This window comes from Staurois parvus, unplaced genomic scaffold (assembly GCF_062004578.1).
Source record: "Staurois parvus isolate SC_StPar_1 unplaced genomic scaffold, SC_StPar_1.0 ptg000697l, whole genome shotgun sequence".
Taxonomy (NCBI): Eukaryota; Metazoa; Chordata; class Amphibia; order Anura; family Ranidae; genus Staurois; species Staurois parvus.
In genome coordinates, this window is record NW_028318493.1 from 5,993,270 (window position 1) to 6,015,865 (window position 22,596).

Genomic DNA, 22,596 nt, shown 5'->3' on the forward strand with positions numbered 1-22,596 from the left:
CCAAAAACGTAAATGCATTTTATTGTCATTTTATATGATAGACCAACACAAAGTGGCACATAATTGTGAAGTAGAGGGAAAATGATAAATGGTTTTCAAATTTTTGTTCCAAATAAATATGTGAAGTATGGCGTGCATTTGTATTCAACCCCCCGGAGTCAGTACTTTGTAGAACCACCTTTTGCTGAAATTCCAGCTGTAAGTCTTATAGGGTATAGCTCTATCTGCTTTCCACATCTAGAGAGGGAAATTTTTGCCCGTCCTTCTTTGCAAAATAGCTCAAGCTCTGTCAGATTGGATAGAGAGCATCTGTGAACAGCAATTTTCAAGTCTTGCCACAGATTTTTAATTGGATTCAGGTCTGGACTTTGATTAGACCATTCTAACACATGAACATGCATTGATCTAAACCATTCCATTGTAGCTCTGGCTGTATGTTTCGGGTCGTTGTCCTGCTGGAAGGTGAACCTCCGCCCCAGTCTCAAGTCTTTTACACGCTTTAACATGTTTTTTTTTCTACGATTGCCCTGTATTTGGCTCCATCCATCTTCCCATCAACTTCGGCCAGCTTTCCTGTTCCTGCTGAAGAAAAGCATCCCACAACATACATGATGCTGCCACCACCATGTTTCACGGTGGGGATGGTATGTTCAGGGGGATGTGCAGTGTTAGTTTTCTTCCACACATAGCGTTTTGCTTTTAGGCCAGAAAGTTCAATTTTGGTCTCATCAGACCAGAGCACCTTCTTCCACATGTTTGCTGTGTCTCCCACATGGCTTCTCACAAACTGTAAATGGGACTTCTTATGGCTGTATTTGTTTTTCTCTGTTCAGTATATTTGGACTCCCCCGGTCTTTTGAGGGCAGCAAGGCATGCATATCCCAAGAATTTCGCTATGTGGTCCCAATGACATGGAGTCCATCCCTTAGCGCAGGAGTATCTGGGTTTTCCACTTCTACACTGAAGTTCCAACTGACACCATTGATCTTTTTAGCAATCTGTAAGGAGGTAATTCTTCCCAATGACCACAAGTATAAGGAGCAATCTTCCCACCGACCACCACACTGATGTATCATGAATTGTAGATAGTCATTTAGGGGTTCCCTGAGACCGGAAAGTTATGTCAAGGATTGAGAAGGTTGAGAGAGGCTGGTCTATCACATAAAATCCCAATAAAATACATTCACGTTTTTGGTTGTAAAATGACAAAATGTGGAAAACGTCAAGGGGTATGAATACTTTTCAAGGCTCTGTATTGTTGACCTAGAATGGCTATCATAAAAATGTGAAAGAGTTTTGTTTAACTCACAGGCTCTACGTCTCCCCTTCTTCACAGGTGTTCCAGGTCTGCAAGGAAAACCGTGACCGCATTCTAGAACTAAGCAGCACCTTCCTACCTCAGTGTAACCGCCAAAAGCTTCTGGAGTTCATCGTAAGCTTTATGGCTCTGTAGATGCTCGGAGACCGGCCATCATCGCTCACCCGCGCCTTGGCTGTGCTACCCTCTGACCCGGCACCATCGCTGCATTTTATGCACTGACAAAAGAAAAGTGCCTATTACACATGAAACCCAACTTCCAGCAACTCTACTGTGACAATCCAACGCATGGGACGTTTTTTATATAACAAAGTCACAACCTGCAGACTCTGTCAAAGACTTACTTTTTTTTTTTTTTTTTAAAAGACTATTTATAGACATTGCTGCCATTCGCACATAAAACGGCAAAATCTAAGGATTTCGAGTACTTTCTATTTTTCTTTTGGCCATATATTATTTTGTTCTTTGCGTCTCTGGTACTTGTTCCCCCTTACCTTCATTTTTTCAGTATGTTAGTTCCCTGGTCTGCAGTTAATTTTTTTTTTTTTTTGGCTGGTGGTGTCATTTGGATACGACACAGGAGAAGTCAGCGTTCGCCTTGTGTTGCAATTTGTGGTCTGTTTTTGTTTTGTCTTTTTTATGTTCTTAGTGCCACCCTTCATATATACATCTTGGGGGTAAGATGCCACCCTTCATATATACATCTTGGGGGTAAGATGCCACCCTTCATATATACATCCCGGGATTAAGATGCCACCCTTCATATATACATCCTGGGGGTAAGATGCCTCCCTTCATATATACATCCCGGGATTAAGATGCCACCCTTCATATATACATCCTGGGGGTAAGATGCCACCCTTCATATACACATCTTGGGGGTAAGATGCCACCCTTCATATATACATCCTGGGGGTAAGATGCCACCCTTCATATACACATCTTGGGGGTAAGATGCCACCCTTCATATATACATCCCAGGATTAAGATGCCACCCTTCATATATACATCCTGGGGGTAAGATGCCACCCTTCATATATACATCCCAGGAGTAAGATGCCACCCTTCATATATACATCCCGGGAGTAAGATGCCACCCTTCATATATACATCCCGGGGGTAAGATGTCACCCTTCATTTACACACCCTGGGGGTAAGATGCCACCCTTCATATATACATCCTGGGGGTAAGATGCCACCCTTCATATATACATCCTGGGGGTAAGATGCCACCCTTCATATATACATCCTGGGGGTAAGATGCCACCCTTCATATATACATCTCAGGAGTAAGCTGCCACCCTTCATGTATACATCTCAGGAGTAAGATGCCACCCTTCATATACACACCCTGGGGGTAAGATGCCACCCTTCATATATACATCCTGGGGGTAAGATGCCACCTTTCATATATACATCCTGGAAGTAAGATGCCACCCTTCATATATACATCCTGGAAGTAAGATGCCACCCTTCATATACACACCCTGGAGGTAAAATGCCACCCTTCATATACACACCCTGGGGGTAAGATGCCACCCTTCATATATACATCCTGGGGGTAAGATGTCACCCTTCATAAATACATCCTGGGGGTAAGATGCCACCCTTCATATAAACATCCCAGGGGTAAGATGCCTCCCTTCATATATACATCCTAAGGGTAAGATGCCTCCCTTCATATATACATCCTGGGGGTAAGATGCCACCCTTCATATATACATCCTGGGGGTAAGATGCCTCCCTTCATATATACATCCCGGGGGTAAGATGCCACCCTTCATATATACATCCTGGGGGTAAGAAGGTACATTCATGCCTCTAACAGCCAATGAGATTTAAGCCCGAAGTAGGTGGCATTTGCTCTGTGCAATGTGAATCATAAACCGTTTTCATTTTTTGTCCATAAAATACTATTTTCACCCCTTTTTTTTTTTTCCTTTCTCCGTCTTTGTGCTGCCTATCGCCTCCAACCTCTGTTAGCCACTTGCGGTATACATGCACTCACCCCAGTGTCCGCTGCACATCATTACTTTGGCCCGCTTCCTAAAGGCCCTTTGACACTAAAAACAGAAAAAAATGGAAGAAAAATGCTTTACGTCCTATGGAACTCTTCACACCAGTTAGTGTAAGCAAAGAACGCCACACTCGCAACCCAATTAGAGTGTAGATGAAGATGTCAATTGGCCTCAGCCAGCACTGCTCCACAGACCAGCCTCCGACGCATTTCACCCTGGCCACTTGGGCTTGGCCACAGAGCTGTATGACCAAGTCCTGGTGGGCGAGGTGAAACGAATCGGGGTGTGATTTGTGGAGCAGCTGGCTGAGACTTTGACACCCCATCTACACCCTGGTCGGGTTGGGAGTGTGGTGTTCTTTTTTTAAACTACTCTGGCACTGCTGGATGAGTGAGCTTAATACCAGCACCCCATTTCTGAGGACCAGGGAGATTGCACCTTCCTCATGCTTAGAGCGGCGCTTCAAGCCTTCTACTGCGTCTTCACACCGGTCAGTTGCATTTTTAAAAGTCCTGCTTGCTATATTTTTGGTGCATGTTAGGTACATGTTAAAAAAAAATGACACCAAAAATGCACCTCCCCATTGAAATGAATGGAAAACACAGCAAAAATGCACCACGTTTGTGTTTTTGGTGCCTTTTTTTGAATCATGTCTGTTTCACAGGTGCAAGCAACCAGAAAACGCACAGGAAATACATCAAAAACATGGCAAAAAATGCATATGTGTTTGTACTGTGCTCTTGCAACAGAGCAGTGTGAAAGCAGCCAGTTAGTGATAGCAGTGGACCGTGTTTGTACAGTGTGTGTCTACCGCTGCTTGCAGTCTCTCCACCAGGGGTGCATGAGACAGGGTGACAATTCAGGAGCACAATTGGGAGATAGTTGTCACCCTATAACAGGAAGTGCCTCAACAAGAGCTTTTACGGCAGGATCGCCAGGCATTATTTTAATGAAAGCTGCAGATTTATAAAGATTTAAATCATCACCTTTGGAAATGGCATTAACATGATACATCATCTATGAGATTTAAGTAATTGAATTTTGATCTACTTTAATGCTGTGTGATGGCAGTTGGTTGTTACCAGCAGTTTTGCCCTAGAATTCATTCATTAGTCTTTTATGGGGGTCATTTATTTCTGTCTGATGGATGTAGTTTAGTGGCTGGTTGAACCCACAATGTCATTATTTTATTCATGTGAATCCAGCATAATTGATATTTAGCCCAAATATCCTAACCTTCATGTTGGCGCCATGATTCTTGTTGACTGGTGGGGACCTCCAGGATTGAATTCTTAGGAGACATTGAAGCTATGTACCTAGGCTTGGTCAGTGGATATCATTTTCAGACTATATTGGTCTCTCCTTTTGTGTTTCTTCTAAAACTCTTATTTAGTATGTTACAGATTTTCATCTATAGGTTTCCAGCCAGTCCTCTACACACTAAAAATATTATGGGATGCCTGGACCGGGCAGAATATTTTCAGATTGACTAGCGAAGACTAGAATTTCAGGTTTTAGAAGAAATAATTTCTTTCCTGTCCATGGAGGGACACAGGACATCTGTAACCATTGGGTTGTACTAGAACCTACAGAAGTATTGGACACTGGCAAAAAAAACACTGGAGGCCAGTCCAGGATAACTCCTCCTATGTAGACAATTGGCAGGTAGATTTCCTTAGCTGGAAGCTCCTGGATCTGGAGGAGTGGTTCCTATATCTGGAAATGTTTTAGGACCTTTGTCACTGGTGGGGGATATCAGATGTGGGCTTCCAGGTTCATCAAAAACAAACCGAAGAGGATGGATCCTTTGGAAGCAGTGGCTGCTTTGGTGGTTTTGTTGGATCAGTATACGCTGATCTATTTCTGTCTTCTCATGAAGATCATCTGCTTTATGAGATCAAGATGGAGTATATTCTGATGATCCCCATTGCTCCAGACTGGCCCAGGTAGATGTGGAATGCAGACCTGCTAAGACTCCTGACAGACACTCAAAGGGCACTGCCAGATCCTCAGTATGTTCTGTCCCAAAGACTAATTTGCCATCCTGTTTCACAATCACTGGCTTTAATGGCATGGCTGTTGAAGCCTTGGTTTGGAAGAAAAGGGGCATCTCTGAGTCTGTGATTCCTACCATACTAAAGGCTGTGACGTAAACTTGCCATACGTTTTCTCATTGGACATGGAAGGCATACTTTACCTGGTATCAATTCTGTGGTTTCCACCCCAAGAGTTTCTCTGTGGGACATATCTTTTCCTTCCTGCATCAGGGTTTAGACCAGAGTTTGATTCTTGACATGATTAATGCTCAGATTTCTGTTGATCTCTTACTCTGAGACCATTATTCTCTTTGAACCTTTGAACAGGGAGTTTTTCATATATCTCCCCCTGTCCACTCCCCTGTGATTCCGTTTGATCTGAATCTAATTTTCTTGGCAATTCAGAAACCACCTTATGAACCCATTAGAGACGTTTCTTTCTCCTTTGATCTTATTATTAAAAGAATCGAGCAACAATCCTGTTATATACAAGTAAAAAACATGAACATAGTACAACTGTACCAAAAGGGGAGGTTTCGCTTTTAGGGTCCATGCACATTGGGTTTAAAAAAAAGCGCTAGTCTCCTTGGCAGGGACAAACACTTATATAGAACATTTATATACAGGAATTTGAGCTTCTGGAAAAGTTTAGGAGCATTCAGCTTTTTTCTGCCAGAAAACTGCTCTCAAAAACACAACAGAAGTTTATTTTTTTCTGCATCTAAACGCTGAGCCTAAAATACACTATATTGCCGAAAGTATTGGGATACCTGCCTTTACACGCACATGAACTTTATTGGCATCCCAGTCTTAGTCCGTAGGGTTCAATATTGAGTTGGCCCCGCCCTTTGCAGCTATAACAGCTTCAGCTCTTCTGGGAAGGCTGTCCACAAGGTTTAGGAGGGTGTCTATGGGAGTGTTTGACCATTCTTCCAGAAGCGCATTTGTGAGCTCGGGAACTGATGTCAGATGAGAAGGCCTTGCTGGCAGTCTCCACTTTTAATTCATCCCTAAGGTGTCCTATCAGGTTGAGGTCAGGACTCTGTGCAGGCCAGTCAAGTTCCTCCACCCCAAACTCGCTCATCCATGTCTTTATGGACCTTGCTTTGTGCACTGGTGTGCAGTCATGTAACAGGAAGGGGCCATCCCCAAACACTTTCCACAAAGTTGGGAGCATGAAATTGTCCAAAATGTCTTGGTATGCTGACACCTTAAGAGTTCCCTTCACTGGAACTAGGGGGCCAAACCCAACCCCTGAGAAAACAACCCCACACCATAATCCCCTCTCCACCAAACCTTACACTTGGCACAATGCAGTCAGGCAAGTACAGTTCTCCTGGCAACCACCAAACTCGGACACATTCATCAGATTGCCAGACAGAGAAGCTTGATTAGTCACTCCAGAGAACACGTCTCCACTGCTCTAGAGTCCAGTGGCGACGTGCTTTACACCACTGCATCCAATGCTTTGCATTACACTTGGGGATGTAAGGCTTGGATGTAGCTGCTCGGCCATGGAAACCCATTCCATGAAGCTCTCTACGCACTGTTCTAATCTGAAGGCCGCACCAAGTTTGGAGGTCTTTAGCTATTGACTCTGCAGACAGTTGATGACTTCTGTGCACTGTGTGCTTCAGCATGCGCTGATCCCGCTCTGTCATTTTACATGGCCTACCACTTGGTGGCTGAGTTGCTGTTGTTCCCAGTTGCTTCCACTTTGTTATAATCCCACTAACAGTTGAGCGTGGAATATTTAGTAGCCAGGAAATATCACGGATGGACTTATTGCACAGGTGGCAACCTATCACGGTACCACGCTTGAATTTACTGATTTCCTGAGAGCGACCCATTCTTTCACAAATGTTTGTAGAAGCAGTCTGCATGCCTAGGGGCTTGATTTCTTACACCTGTGGCCATGGAGGTGATTGGAACACCTGAATCCAATGATTTGGAGGGCTGGCCCAATACATTTGGCAATATAGTGTTTTTCTCTAAACATCCTAATATGCGAGGATACATAGGATAACGTTGAGCGGCTTCTACAGACAAGTCTCCAGAAACAGTGTTTTTTTTAAGCACCAATGGACCTTAAGCCCTCCCACCCTGCCACTTTTGGCATGTCATTTTTTTTTTTGGGGGGGGGGGGGTCACCTAGGCGATCCAAGCGGAATTTCTCCTACACCAAGACAACCCCCCCCCATCCCTACCTGCCATCTTTTGGGACACATGGAAAGTCCCAAAAGACTGCAGAGCCATTCACAAAGCGCAGCATGGCTCGTGCATGCACAGTGGGGGCAGGCAGCTGTTAAGCTGAAAGCTGTGTAGCCGGTTGCCCACAGGGTTCCAGCAACCTGAAGGATAATGAAAAACTAGCTTGGGTGAGGACACCTAATGCTGAAGAAAACTCAAACGATTTACTTGGAGCAACAAAGAGGGCCTAAGAAGCACAACTTATCTCTTATAACATGCAACTATTTTTCAAAACTATTTAAGCAAAAAAAAATAAAAATTAGGAAAACTAGGGTGAGAGACAGTCATACCACCAGAGAGACTAATGGGAACCAAGGAGGTTTAATACCCCTCCGCACCTTCAACAAAGAGCATTGCCTCCCTCAAGCAATCTTCCCCAGCTCATGTAGTATCATGTCCTGGATAGAAAGTACTTTTTACAGAATGGAGACCTGACATGGGGCTTTCCATTTCTACAAAAAAAAAGTGTATCCAAACAAAAAAACAGCTTTGAATGGTCCATATACCTCCTTGGCATAAGTCAGCCTAGAGAGGAAAGGAACACCAGGGGCCTAGCATACCTGTTTATGTAGCTCTATGTTAAGAGGGACCGAAGCAGAAAATGATGAAAACCAAGACCTCTGTAGTATTTCAAACTGTCTCTAACATAGAGCTTCCTGTGGAGTTACAAGCAGACCAGATTCCTAAATATAAGGGGGACACTATCTAAATTAATCAGTCTTAACCCTACCCTCAAACTTGGGCCTGGACAATCCTTTAAGGCCAGTGCTTCATGAAAGGCTTCCATCAAGATTCGGTCATAAGGTCATGGAGTGGACCTGAGACTTTCAGCTAACAATTGCCGCAGCAATTTCAGGCATGAAGCAACAGGCTGGGAGCTCACCACAGCAAATATTATGATTCCTCACATGGCTGCTTTCTTCCCAAAGTTGCAGAAATGTCCTAAACCAAGGTTCAAAAATACCTGCCCATTTAGGAGGTTCCACTGCAATAATATTACCAATATTGAACTTGTGAAACCGCAGCAAAAAGAATTGGGTTGACCATACCTAAACCACCCTCTTTCCTAGACAGATGGGTGACATTGCTCTTGATGAGTTTCAGTCTTTTTCTTAACATCTGGAGGAATACAGTAGAGCCTAGCGTACAGAGGCACTGGCAAGATGCAGACAAAACTGACATGAATAAGGTGAAATCAGATATGTCTTAAATCCAAGCTTTCCTTGGAGGTAACTTCCTTCTCTTCCAACTGGCCACCTTAGCATTGGCAACTTAAAGCCTGATTTTTAATGTTGTAATTGCTGATTTAATGTCAAGTACCTTAATATGGTCTCAACTACCAAGTTTTGTTTCTTGCGTCCATAAACTTTGCAAGGTGAGTACTTGAACTGATGACCTTATCCTGCAAGGAACTCTTTCTGGTTTTGCATAGGAATAAGTAGTTTTGAGGCCCAGGACTTTTTATTGCCTAAGGTAGTTTCTGCCTTTCACCCCAATCAGGACATAGTTCTTCTACCTTTCTGTCTGCCTGCAGTTTAGCAAAGGACATTTCCCAGCATTGTCTGGGTGTGGCTTGGGCTGTGAGAATCTATCTTCTAGCCACTGTTTCTTTCGGGATGACTGATTGCTTTTTTACCATTACAGATGAACCCTGAAAGGGTCCACCAGCTTCTCATTTGACAGTCTCAAAGTGGCTCAGGTAGACCATCATCCAAGCTTATGGTTCCAAGAATCAGGAGCACCTGTCACATCAAGGTTCTCTTTACAAGATCTGTGAGTGCATCTTGGGCTCTTTGGCATCAAGCAGCTGGTTTTCAGATTTTCCACTTGGTCTTCTGTTCACGTTCTCCAAGGTCTACAATTATGTATTTCTGTAATTAAGCATGATGCCATTTTCAGGTGTGAGGTCCTTCAGGCAGCTCTTAAAGCTGCAGGCAGTCCCCCAGTCATTAGGTTTTTTTTTTTCTTGGGCCTGTTAGTTGTTTTCCATCCCTCAGTTGGACTTTTTTGAATTTCTGAAGGTTACGGACTCCATATGTCCCTCAATAGCTGAGAGAATTTTTTTTTTTTTTTTTTGTACTTGCCATAAAGTTGCTTTCTTGGAGTACATTGAAGGACATATATCCCACCTATCTGTGGTTATAATTGTGCTCTCTGTACTGCCTTGTTACATAACTGAGTATTGCTGGTAGTGGGGAGGTTTATCTTGAGTTGGCCATTTTTTTCTTTGCACATGTCTAATTCTACTGCAGGTGACAGTATATAGGCCAAAGGTTACAGACTTTGTATGTCACTCAATAGATGCCAATAATAGGATTTTACAGTAAGTATTTTATTTTTCAAGTAGTCACCTTTATAAATTGAGGTACGAAAGCCAGCGTTTTTTTTTAATTAGATTTTTTTTCTTGCATTTACTTTTTATTGGCCTTGGTCAGGAGTCAAAGGGCTAGAAAATGTAATTATGATAGAAATGAATGTGATTATTTAAAGGGGATCTTCTCCTAAATGCTTTTATTACTCATTAATACTTCGCTGTCAATAATCTGATGCAGCTGCAGTTTTAAATGCTGCCTTGCGGATTAAATGTAGCATTTACCGGCTGCAACGGTAAGAGTTAACTATGTACTGTAACCGTAAAACCACTAAAGAATTGGCCGGTGGGCCGCTGTACTTAATGAGTGAAAAATAACTGGGTTTCCATGTGGAAATGCTAATGCAATAAAAAAAAAAAACACCTTTAAAATGTGCTTTTATTTCAGTTGGAAATCATCAGAAGTATTGAAGGATATGAAATAAGCTTTGCAGTATCCTTTCTAGTGCAGTTTGGGATGCCCCTTCCTGATTTCCTTGGTAGGTGAATGGACACCTCATCATCCACATTACCAAATGGTTGCTTACTGTATTGTTCATAGCAGCCTTTTTCTACTAGGGTTCCTCCAGAGCTTTCTAGCGGTTCCTTTGAAAAAAAAGCAAATTCTGTCTCTCGGATAAGTTGTCACTGAAACCAATACTCTTTTTAGTGACCTGTAAGATGGAGATTATTCCCAATGGCCACAAATGTAAGAGGCATTTTTTTCCTTGGCCATCACACTAATGTACAGTGAGCTGTAGATGAGAATTTCTAGCAAGGGTTCCCTGAGTCCTGAAAGTTATTTCAAGGGTCCCTCCATCTAAAAAGGGTAAGAAAATCTGGTCTGTAGCTTGCATTGTGCCCAGCAGATTGAATGATGGTGATGGATGGTATTGCCAGCAATAAATGTAAATTATTTATTCTGAGACATATTCTTAATTATCAATAAGCTGTATAAAGTAGTTTCTCCCAGAGATCACTGGTGGGGGGCACAGCAAACATCTACTAGGTTGGGTACTAGGCAGATCTAAAAGTATAATTCCTTTGCTTGCACATACAAAGTTGGCCTCTTTTCTCTATCTCAGCTCATTTTTCGTAGTGGTAGGTGCCTCCTGAGCCTTTTGGTACCAGACATTTTTCTCTTAGGTCCTCCATTCACATGTCTGCAACGTTCTGTCATGCTGATGTCCACTTTGGGTGGAAAGTCTTAAAGGATAAGTTCACCTTTGCTAACATGTTTCATGTTCCACTCGTTTTTAGGGTGGAACATGTAACATGTTCCTATAGCCCAGTGCTTCTCAATTATTTTCTGTCATGCCCCCCCTAGGAAGAAGAAGACATTTCGCGCCCCCCCCGCGCGACTGTAAATAGTATCATTTGTCTATAAAATTGTTATACGTACACCTCTGCATAACACTGTATCCTTATTAACGTATAAGAGAATAAAAAAAGAAAGAAATGTGGATCAATTTACAACAAAGAATAGCTTTATTAACTGTAGCAGAAAATATTTAAAGTGCATTAGAAATTCAAAAAAAATTAAATCCTTAATTAAACTATAAACATTTTTTGATTGGACATGTCAAACCATATGATACTGAAAAAATACATAAAATCAATAAATAATAATGAATTCAAACCGATCACCAACATTTACTTAGGACCTAATCATTGGCGCCCCATCATTGGTGTCAGTGGGAGGAATAGTGCCTCATTATTGGTGTCAGTGGGAGGAATAGTGTCCCAACATTGGTGTCTGTGGGAGGAATAGCATCCCATCATTGGTGTCAGTGGGAGGAATAGTGTCCCAACATTGGTGTCAGTGGGAGGAATAGCGCCCCATCATTGGTGTCAGTGGGAGGAATAGCGCCCCATCATTGGTGTCAGTGGGAGGAATAGTGTCCCATCATTAGTATCAGTGACACCAATGATGCGGCACTATTCCTCCTACTGACACCAATGACACTTGCTGACCCCTGTTGCAGTATGGTGCTGCTGCAGCCAGCATATGTGGTTGCAGCAGCACCTCTGCACTGCACACTTACTGGCTTTTTCCTCACTCGATTTTCGCGGGTCCGCTCGGCTCCGCCTCCTCGCCCGTGATTGGCCGCCTGTCTACCTTTCCTGAGCTACAGTTCTGGCGGCCAATCACCGGTGAGGAGGCGGAGCCGAGCAGCAGGAGTGAGGGAGTGGCCGGAGTGACGGAAGGAGCAGCGCTTCCTGGATGGATCATCGTGGGAGCCAGGTAAGAGACAGCAGCCCTCTGCCCACCCCTGTACTTAGTGTCCCTTCTGTCGGAAGGGGGGGGGGGCGGCGACGCGCCCTCCCTGGGGGGCGCGCCCCACTATTTGAGAAGCACTGCTATAGCCACAGCTGTGACCACTGCCCCCCCTCCCTCTGATAGATAATACAGGGAGAAGTTTCCATGTACTATCTGTCAGATTTGACAACAGCGTGGCCGTGTGGGGCCCAGCCCACACGGCTGTGTCATTCATTCACGGACCTCCGTGAATGAATTAACTGCAAGTCCAGACAGCCTTAGTGGTTGTCGGCTTGTAGCTGTGGTGTGTCGTAGTAGTTCATTGAAGCTTCCTGTCAGTATATCGGCTTGCTCGTACATGCTGTTCCTGTTTTTTTCCCTGTTCATTGAGAGCAACATTATTTGTGTTTTTTGTGTTTTGGGAACATAGAACTGCTTCTGTTTTTATTTGGTATGTGCGGAGTGTATAGGCACTAGATTAGCCTTTCTCAACCTTGTCCACATGGAGAACCCTTGAAATACCTTTTAGGTCTCAGGGAACCCTTGCCAATAATTACTATAGCCATAGCTCTTGGTACATTAGTGTGATGGTCAGATGGAAGTATGCCCCTTATGGCCTACATTAGTGGCCATTGGGAACAATACCCCTTACAAATAGCTAAAAGGTCCTTGTTATATATGGTAACTTATCTGAGAGGAAAAAATTGCTTATTGCTCAAGGAACCCTTTGGAACCCTAGGCTTCCTTTGGTTGAGAAAGGCTGCACTACATGGAGATGTGTCTTTTGATTTGCTTCGTGTCCAACTTCCCAGAGGCAGGGCGTATGCCCAGATGTCTTCTGTGTGTACCTCAACTACGGAGTGCACACAAAAATATTTTTTTGTTGCTGTTGTCAGTAAAGTGGATTCATTTTTATTCCAGTTTTGTATACAGAAGGTGCAGACCGAATCTTGTATCAGGATTTTACTGCTGTCTGGCCCAGGCTGAGGAGGACTCCCTTCCTGTTACCCCTTTGGAAAATAGCTTGGGATGGAAGGAAGCCATTGACATTGTAACCAACCCATAGAAAGGGAAAAAGAAAAAAAAATTTGACATCAGTAATCTGGTAGCCCACCATAACAGCAGGTGGGGGTAAATCTCTCTAATACAACTGCAATAAAAACCCGCAGGAGAGTCTATCCTATCTATCCAGAACATTTAAAAAAAAAAAAAGGCTGCAGCTTAAAATATGGAGGTAATTTTTCACCTTCGGCCCATGTAATATCATTATTATTACAGAAATGCTATTGACACTTTGTCTAATCAAAAAAGCGACGATGGAGGAACACATTGGTGGTTGGGCAGTGAGGGAGCAACATCGTAGAAGATGGTTTGAGTCTTAAGCTGGCCATACACTAATAGTAATTTATTCAAAATCTTTCTTCAAAACATTACTTCTATGGTTGGTGGGGTTACAATGATATTTGTTTTCAACTGCAGCAATGACAAAATTCGAAAAGAAGAGAATGGAAATTTTGTTCTCCAACTTTCTAACAATATTGGTTTTCGTTTTGGGAAGGTCCATTAATTCCAAAATCAAATATTAAAAGCGAGCAAAATTTTGAAATACCATTGAATGAAATTCATCAAGTCTTCGAATGTATTGAGAATTTTCCCTATGAATGCTTATTCAAATATCTACTGGTTTAGTGATTCTGTTTGTTACAGTAGTGGACTATCCCCTAAAAAATTGGATTGCTATCTCATGGGTCATAGACTGAGGGCATGTGCATTATGCATTTTTTTTTTTTTTTTTTAAAGGTGGGACCTTTTGAGAAAAAAAAAAAATGCACTTGCCTAAACTATCTTGTAGAATTCTGTTCTAATTTCACCAAATCGTGAACATGTCTCATTTACCACATAATGCTGAACTCCAGGTAAACAACTAAATACACATTTGAGAACTGTTCTGAAATGTCCCCTGCCACACAGACCAGCCTTGTCTACCTAATTTTTCTCTGCTGAGGTTAAGTAACACTTTCAGGTCCTGCCCCTCCCCCAGCCTGTGATTGGACAGAGCTAAGAAAAACAACAGGTTGATGAGCTCATCTTTGTCACTTTGCTCTCTCCTCCTATCAGCATGTTCCTTGCTGGCATATGAATACTGCAGCACATCTGAATGGCTTCTTGTGCTGCTTCTCCCTTTCCCAGTGCGAGCTCTGCAGTACAGGGACTGTAGGAGACTGATACTAGGTCAACTCAAGGATGAATTGATGACTACAAAGGTGCATTATTTTGTGTAGTTTACGTCAACCTGGAGTTCAGCTTCAAAACAGCCATGATTTGCGAAAAGGAATGTTTTTGGGGTTGCCACCTCATCCCTTTAAAACCGAAGACCGATTAACCCCCAGAGGATTTACCCATCTTCCTGACCAGGCTATTTTTTTCGATACGGCGCTGCATTACTTTAACTGGCAATTGCACGGTCATGTAACACTTCACCCAAAATGATATTTCTTAGGAGCTTTCTTTCGGTGGTATTTGATCACTTGTGCGTTTTATTTTTTGCGCTATAAACAAAAAAGAGTGACAACTTTGAGTTAAACAATATATTTGACTTTTTGCTATTAAATATGTTAAGTAAAAACATTTTAAAAATCTAATTTCGTGATAAATTTAGGCCAAAATGTATTCTGCTTCATGTCTTTGCTAAAAAAAAATTTAAAAATCCCAATACATGTAAGTTAATTGGTTTACGTGAAAGTTATAGCGTATACAAATGGCGGTATATATACTGGAATTTTTTTTTTTTGTAATACTAGTAATGGCGATCAGCGACTTACAGCAGGACTGCGGTAGACATTCTGATGCTGGGAGGGAAATGACTGTCACTGACATCCCTAGTAACACTAATACAATGATCAGTGCTAATAAAAAGTACTGACACTGTACTAATGGCAATGGGCAGGAAGGGGTTAACATCTGGGGCAATCAAAGCGTTAACTGTGTGCTATGTGTGTCTTTCACTGTGTCAGCACATTGCTTTGTATTGCTCTGCTATGCAGAGCAATACAAAGCAATTTGCAGGAGCTGACAGGAGAGATCTGTATTGTTTACATACAGATCTCTCCCTGTCAGTGATACTCGGCGATTGCCGAGTACTGGTAGAGCATCACTGGTGATCGACAGTTGAGGCTGCCAACGGTGGCGCTGGTAGGGCGCGCGCGCTCCCTACCCGGAAATGCATATTGCGTATATATATATATATATATATATATATATATATGTGATTTTGTGCAGCCCTGCCGCCCCGTAGCAGTATTTCTGCTATAGGGCGGCAAGAAAGCGGTTAATTACACAGGTTCTGGGGCTTATTAAGGTGGTAATTAAACTCACTTGGTGCCTTATCTGCATTAAATTAGCCCCAGAACCTGTCATTAATATGTGTTTGGGTTAAAAGTGATAAGGTAGCAACCCTAAATGTTTTACAACTCCACTTCTCACTGTACAAGGTCTGTCTTCTGTACATTTGTAATAACATTATCCTGCAGTAAACACATCCATGAACACTCAGTCGCTTGTGTTCTTAGAACAGGTATTGGTAGTTGTGTTCTGTAATAAGCACACAGGCTAACATACTCCAAAGAATATACATCAAACTCAAATGATTCCAAGTGCTGGACTGGATGCCATAATCCAGCAGGGAGCCACATTTACTAAATTGGAAAATTTAACACAGCACTTTGGGGATTCAACAAATTATATACTCTATAAAAAGTTTTTTTTCAATCAAATCTTTCCTAACACACACCTTTTATGAGCTATAAAAAAAAAAAACACTTGTTCAGTTAAAAAACTGAAAGAATGAGAGGCATGCAAGCAATGCAATGTCAATTTGGTGGTCCTATTTGAAGGCGCCAATAGAAAGGGCTGGAGATAGGCATCATTTCTAATTAGGACATACCTAAGAACCATCCACCTCTCCAAAGCATGAATCTCCTGCCTTCTCATGAAAGTCAGGTGGCGGGCCAAATGGGAACCATCTGTGCTCGGGTTGACTTGAATATAGGCTAGTAGATTTATTTGTGTTAGTGGGGCTTTTGAGTGGATTACATTATCATAGTAATGATGGTTGCCTCCCTTATTGGGAGATTTGCCCACTCCTCCTTAACCCCTTCCCATCTGCCCATTCTACATAGACGGTGGATGGGAAGCTTTGCTGATGCGGACATTGCATTGATGGCTCCTACGAAGCTCGGCAATCGGTGTGTTGCCCAGACACAGCAGATCACATTACCAGTGTGTCCGGGCAATCACATGGTGTTTTACACAGCACTCACATAGTAAACAACGGAAGTGAATGTAAAGATCGGTTCTCTCTGCTCTGTGTGATCCATATCCCATACCAGCGTCCTGGTCAGCATCATACCCCACACCAGGGTTCTGATCGCCGCCATACACTATACCAGCATCCTGATTACCAGCATCCTGGCTACTGCCATACCAGTGTCGTGATCACTGCCATGCCCCATACCAGCATCCCGATCAATCCATATGTCATATTAGCATCCTGATCACTGTCATACCTCATACCAGTGTCCTGATCACCGCCATACCCCATACCAGCGTTCTGATCGCCGCTATACCCCATACCAGCGATCTGATCACTGTCATACCCCATACCAGCGTCCTGATTGCTGCCATAGCCCATACCAGCGCTCTGATCGCCACCATACCCCATACCAGCATTTGATCGCCCCCATACCAACATCCTGATCACCACCATACCCCATACCAGCGTCCAGATCACTGCCATACCTCATACTGACATCCTGATCACCACCATACCCCATACCAGCGTTCTGATCACCACCATACCCCATACCAACATCCTGATCACCACCATACCCCATACCAGCGTCCAGATCACTGCCATACCTCATGCCAATATCCTGATCACCGCCATATCCCATACCAGCATCTGGCATTTTTAAGGTCTCAACTGATCAATTTTCAAATATATATCCCATAGTTTGTAGACTATATAGCTTTCACACAGACTACATAATATACACTGTTTTGGGTTATTTTTACCCAAAATGTAGCAGAATACATTTTGGCCTAAATTTATAAAGAATAATTATTTTTCATTTTATATAGCAAAAATAAAAAACCCAGTGGTGATCAAATACCACCCAAACAATGCTCTGTCTCAAAAAAAGGATACAAATTTCATATGGGTAAAGTGTTGTAAGACTGAGTAATTGTCATTCAAAGTGTGATAGTGCTGAAAGCTGAATATTGGCCTGGACTGGAAGGGGGTGAAACTGTTTGGACTTGAAGTGGTTAAAGGTACAGGGATGCACTGGACACCCAGCAAGAGTACAATGGCTGCTGAAGGCATCCAATGTGTCCCAAAGCCAAATTCGACTGTACAGATAAGTGGTAACCACCCCAATCTATAACTAACCTTTACGGTAAGGTGGAATAGGGCTTTATGCATTACAAACAGAAAATTTACCAGCCAGCCTATAATAAAACCATATTTTCTGAGTGTCCATTGTGTCCCTGTGCCTTTAAAGAGGATTGGGCTACCCCCAGGCAAGCCTGCCCCTAATTTATCCAGTTATGTGTGCTCCAACATGGAGACTCTGAAAACTGTAGAGGTGGGACCACAGTATACAGAGGAACTTTGGCAAGGCTTTGTGCCTTTCACATATATTTGCAAATGTGTGCAACTAAAACCTCTGTTTTATCATGAACGGTTAGACAGGGCTAATTTGGTTTTATTGCAGGCTGGCTAGTAGGTGTGCTGGCAATTTCTGCTGTTTTTAATGTGGAAAGCCCCTTCCATGTGCACCTTATTGTAAAGTCTAGTTATAGATTGGGGTGGTTGCCACTTATCTGTATAGGATAGGCCATTGGCTAAGGCATGCAAGCGATTCCTCTTGCCTCACTGCACTGTAGTTCAATTGCACTTCCTCCAGCCAGGTCTGTACCTTCGTATGGACCTAACCCTGGGGGAAGAAACTCCAAAAGCCTGTGCACTGCACCCATAATGCACTGATCATGTACTCGGTGGACTTCACCGCAAAAAATTAGTAAATGCACGCGTCTTGCATGCACATGTGTGGGTAAACTTTGGGATTTTCCTGGAAGAGAAAGCATTCTCTGATTGGATGAGGTGGAGCGGCAGAGTTGTGATGTCAACCTGTCCACCTTGTCCAATCAGAGTATACTTTGCATTCATTGAGGAAATCCAAAGTATTCTCTGATTGGTGCCCATGCCCACCGGCCAACCTCTTGAGTTCAGATTACAGCTGCTTGGCACAGGACCCAGAAGCTAGTGGAGACTGCTGGAATACCAGTGTCTTTTTTAAGCAACTAGTGGGGTCCCACAGGTATTCTATATACATAGTTATATTGGTTATAAGCTGGACCAATGGAACTATGTCCAAATATCCATACTTGAAAATTCTTCTTTAAACAAAAATGTCTTGTAGTCTTGGAATCTGATGTGCAAAGGCAAGAAATAACTCCACGCTATGCCATACTGCAGAGCTGTTGAAATCACTGAACAAAGGGACATATCCTTTGTTGGGTAAAACAGTAAACATATACTGTATATCTCAGAAATGTATTTTTTACTTTTTTGTTTTGTTTTTTTTTTGAAGGGTATCACCCATACATAGTATAATGAGGTGAATATGAAAATGCCTATGCAAAGGCCCAACCCTCAGTGCAGAAAGAAACAACATAGACATCGACAATGTATGTTATCTCTGAAAAATGGTGAAAATGATACAACAATCAACAGGTGGTGGAAGGCTAGTCCCTTAAGCAGTGATACCTCAGCATGTACTGACAAACTGAGAATGGTATGTCTAAGATACAATCAAAGCAATGTTAATAAAAGGCCCATAAATAAATGGCTGACATGAGGTAAGGTAGTGCCTGCTTGAGATAGTCCTAATGCGGCTACTGACGAAAGAAGAAGGAAAACCACTGATATGATGGAGAGGACATCCAACATTCGAGTAATGACAAACTGAGAAAGATATATCTAAGATACAATCAAAGCAATGTCATAAAAAGGCCCATAAATGAATGGCTGACATGAGGCAAGGTAGCGCCTGCTTGGTATAGTCCTAATGTGGCTACTGACTAGAGAAAAAGTAAAACCACCCATATGATGGAGAGGACATCCGAGGGATGAGGTTTGCAGAAAAAGAGAAAAGACTAGAGTATTAGAAATAGAGAGAGAAGAATCAGGCAGAACTGAAAAGGAAGAGTAGGGTAGAATGTGGGGGTGACCCAGAGGCTCACCTGTGCCAAACGAAATTCCACGACACTTTAGTTACATTTCCAAGAAGTGTGTGGTCAGCTGTGAAGATAGAAATTGGTCGGGCCAAGGCTCCCAGGTACGTAAGAATTTATGGAGTGTATCATTAAGGATCATCATTAGTTTTTCATTGATAAGTGTGCTGTGTACTGTACCCGACTCTTGACTCCTTCAAAGCTAAGCGCCTGTGACTTCCATGCCCTTGCAATTGTCTGTTTCATTGCCATGAAAATGTGGGTGATAGTTGTGCGCTCACATTGGGTGACATTTTCTATTGGTTCTGCACAAGTGCTTCTCATGTTTTTTTTTTGCTCGGGTTGATATGGAGAACCATATTGACCGTGGTGTACACTGGAATGCACAGCTTTCTAACCTTGGGGCACATCCACTAGATGTGTTTCATGTCATCCAAGTCTGAGCAGCCCTGGAAACAATCTGATGGACAGGTGGGTAAGCATTTTGCTATCCTAAATGAGGTGAAATATCATCGTGACATACCCTTAACCGAGTTTTCTAGAGCTAGAACCTTACGGGATGATTTAAACAGAGCTTCCCACATGTTATTCCAGTCTTCAGGGCTAGGACACTCAGCAATGTATTTCATTGCTCACATGAAATTCCACTTTAATTATGGACGATGCTTTAGTGAATTTTAGAAATTTTTCCTTGGAGAATGACATTAGTGAGATTTTTTTTTTTGCGGTATTGTGGCACATTTTTGCGGAACTGGATTTCGTTAATGAACATACGAGAAGCCAAATCCCTTTTCACGTGTAAAAATAAAAGGTTTCCCAACCTCGAATCCTCTGACTGCCAGAAGGAGAAGGCAAGAGCGGTCCTGATCAAATTACCGCCAGTCTGCTGATAAAGCTTTCAATCTAATGGAGAAGGTCTAATGGATTTATATCTCGCTTTGAGTTTGCATAGAACAAAGAGATGATTCAGAGACCAAAAGAAAAGCCAACGAGACAATTAATAGTAATAGCTGAGCTTATTTTTTTTTAAGCGTTGTGTTTACCCTCCAATGATCCCATGATTGCAGATACTGATGACTGTTAATTTGAAGCATGCAGTAAAACATATTAAAGAAGTTCCAGCTAATGATAAAGATTTTTTTTTTATATCCAATAAGGAACGAAGGATGAGTTTTTCTTTCCTGCCTATAATTGTGAGGCAGCAGAGCCTTTTCTGAACATTTGTTAACCACTTGTGTCTGCTAACCTTTTTCTTTCTAAATCTCCTAAATCCCCCATTTTTTAATTCTGGCAATTTCTAATTTCCACACAGTCTATCTTTTAGTATTTGTAGTCTACCCTAATGTACTGTAGTGTGATGAATTTTTTTTCAAGACAGATAGGGCTTTGATTTGGTAGATTTTGATACATATATTTTTTCATTGGTTTTTATTGGCAAAATTGTTTAAAGAATTGGAAAAAATGCATTTTCCTGTAATGTTTCTCAACGCAGCATTTACATTTTATTATTATTATTATTATTATTATTATTACATCGAGTTTATATAGCGCCAAAGGGTTTGCTCAGCACTGTACAATATAGGGGGACAATACATGGCACAGTACAACAATAACAAACAACGTACGAGGGATAAGAGGGCCCTACTCTTTCGAGCTTACAATCTAGGAGGGAGGGGGTAGTGGTACAGTAGGAAGTGGCTGAGGGGAATGAAGTGGTGGGAGGAATGAGGGAGGATGGCCGTTAGGTGAGGGTGGGGTAGGCTTCCCTGAAGAGATGGGTTTTGAGGGAGCGCCTGAATGTGAGGAGGGAAGGCGACAGTCTGATGGATTGGGGCAGTGAGTTCCAGAGGATGGGGGAGGACCTGGAGAAGTCTTGCAGTCGTGCATGGGAGGAGGAGACCAGGGAGCAGGATAGAAGGAGGTCCTGTGAGGAGCGAAGGGTACGGGTAGGGCGGTACTTGGGGATCAGGTTGGTGAGGTAGTCAGGGGCAGTGTTGTGATCGGCTTTATGAGCGATTGACGCTTGCACCATAAATGCAATGGAATCCAGATCATCTGACAGCATTGTTAGAACCTGGGAATTATTCTGGGAGAGTGGAGAATATCTTTATTTTTAGGATATATAGATAAATTATATATTTTTTTTTTTATTGCAGTGTATTGATTGTTGGGACCTCGGGTTTAAACTGAGGAGGGATTTTTTTTTGGTTTATTAAAAAAAGAAAATGTATTATTTATGTTTATATAAATAAAAAATATTCCCTTCTCAAAATCTCCATTTTTTCTATTTTTATCTTTTTCGCCTTCTTCTTGAGGGTCCAATTTAGGGTCAGTGGAGATCTGATCTAGACCCCCCCATGCAGCTCTACAGCAACAGAACATTTCCTGTAGGTATCTATTGCTGGCTGCAATCAACCAGCAATAGATCACTATAGCAGTGATCTGCTGCAGCAGCTTTCCCCGAACCTCTGTGCTCAGAGGAAGTGCTGTGATGTCACTAAGCTTGCCATGTAGACACAATGGTGCTGGGACAAATGGCTGTAGTCCCTGTGCCATTTTAAAATGACACCCAGTATTCAAGTGGTTATTGTGTGTGTATAGTCACCCATCCATCCATTCACCTTTGCCCTGGACTTTCCGCAATGGAGATATGCCTAGCCTAGCTCCATGTTTATGAGTGCACATCTATTGTTTAATTTACTTTGAATAAATCTCAATTACTACACTAAGTATCGGGACGCCTGCCTTTACACGCACATGAACTTTGATGGCATCCCAGTCTTAGTCCATAGGGTTCATTATTGGCCCCGCCCTTTGCAGCTATAACAACTTCAACTCTTCTGGGAAAGCTGTCCACAAGGTTTAGGAGTGTGTCTATAGGAATGTTTGACCATTCCTCCAGAAGTGCATTTGTGAGGTCAGACACTTTTGTCTGACGAGAAGGTCTTCTCTAATTCATCCAAAAGGTGTTCTATCGGGTTGAGGTCAGGCCAGTTAAGTTCCTCCACCCCAAACTCGCTCATCCATGTCTTTATGGACCTTGCTTTGTGTACTGGTGCTCTGTCATG

The 22,596-nt window shown here is 42.5% G+C and overlaps 1 protein-coding gene across 1 annotated transcript in view; it reads left to right on the plus strand.

The window, feature by feature from the left end:
• GPAM (glycerol-3-phosphate acyltransferase, mitochondrial) overlaps positions 1-10,365 on the plus strand; it is an 89,562-nt gene extending 79,197 nt beyond the window's left edge. The window contains exon 21 of the mRNA XM_089653091.1: positions 1,337-10,365. Coding sequence (XP_089509217.1) covers positions 1,337-1,453 — 117 coding nt within the window. The 3' untranslated portion in view covers positions 1,454-10,365. The remainder of the gene's footprint in view (positions 1-1,336) is intronic.
• Positions 10,366-22,596: the final 12,231 nt, after the last annotated feature.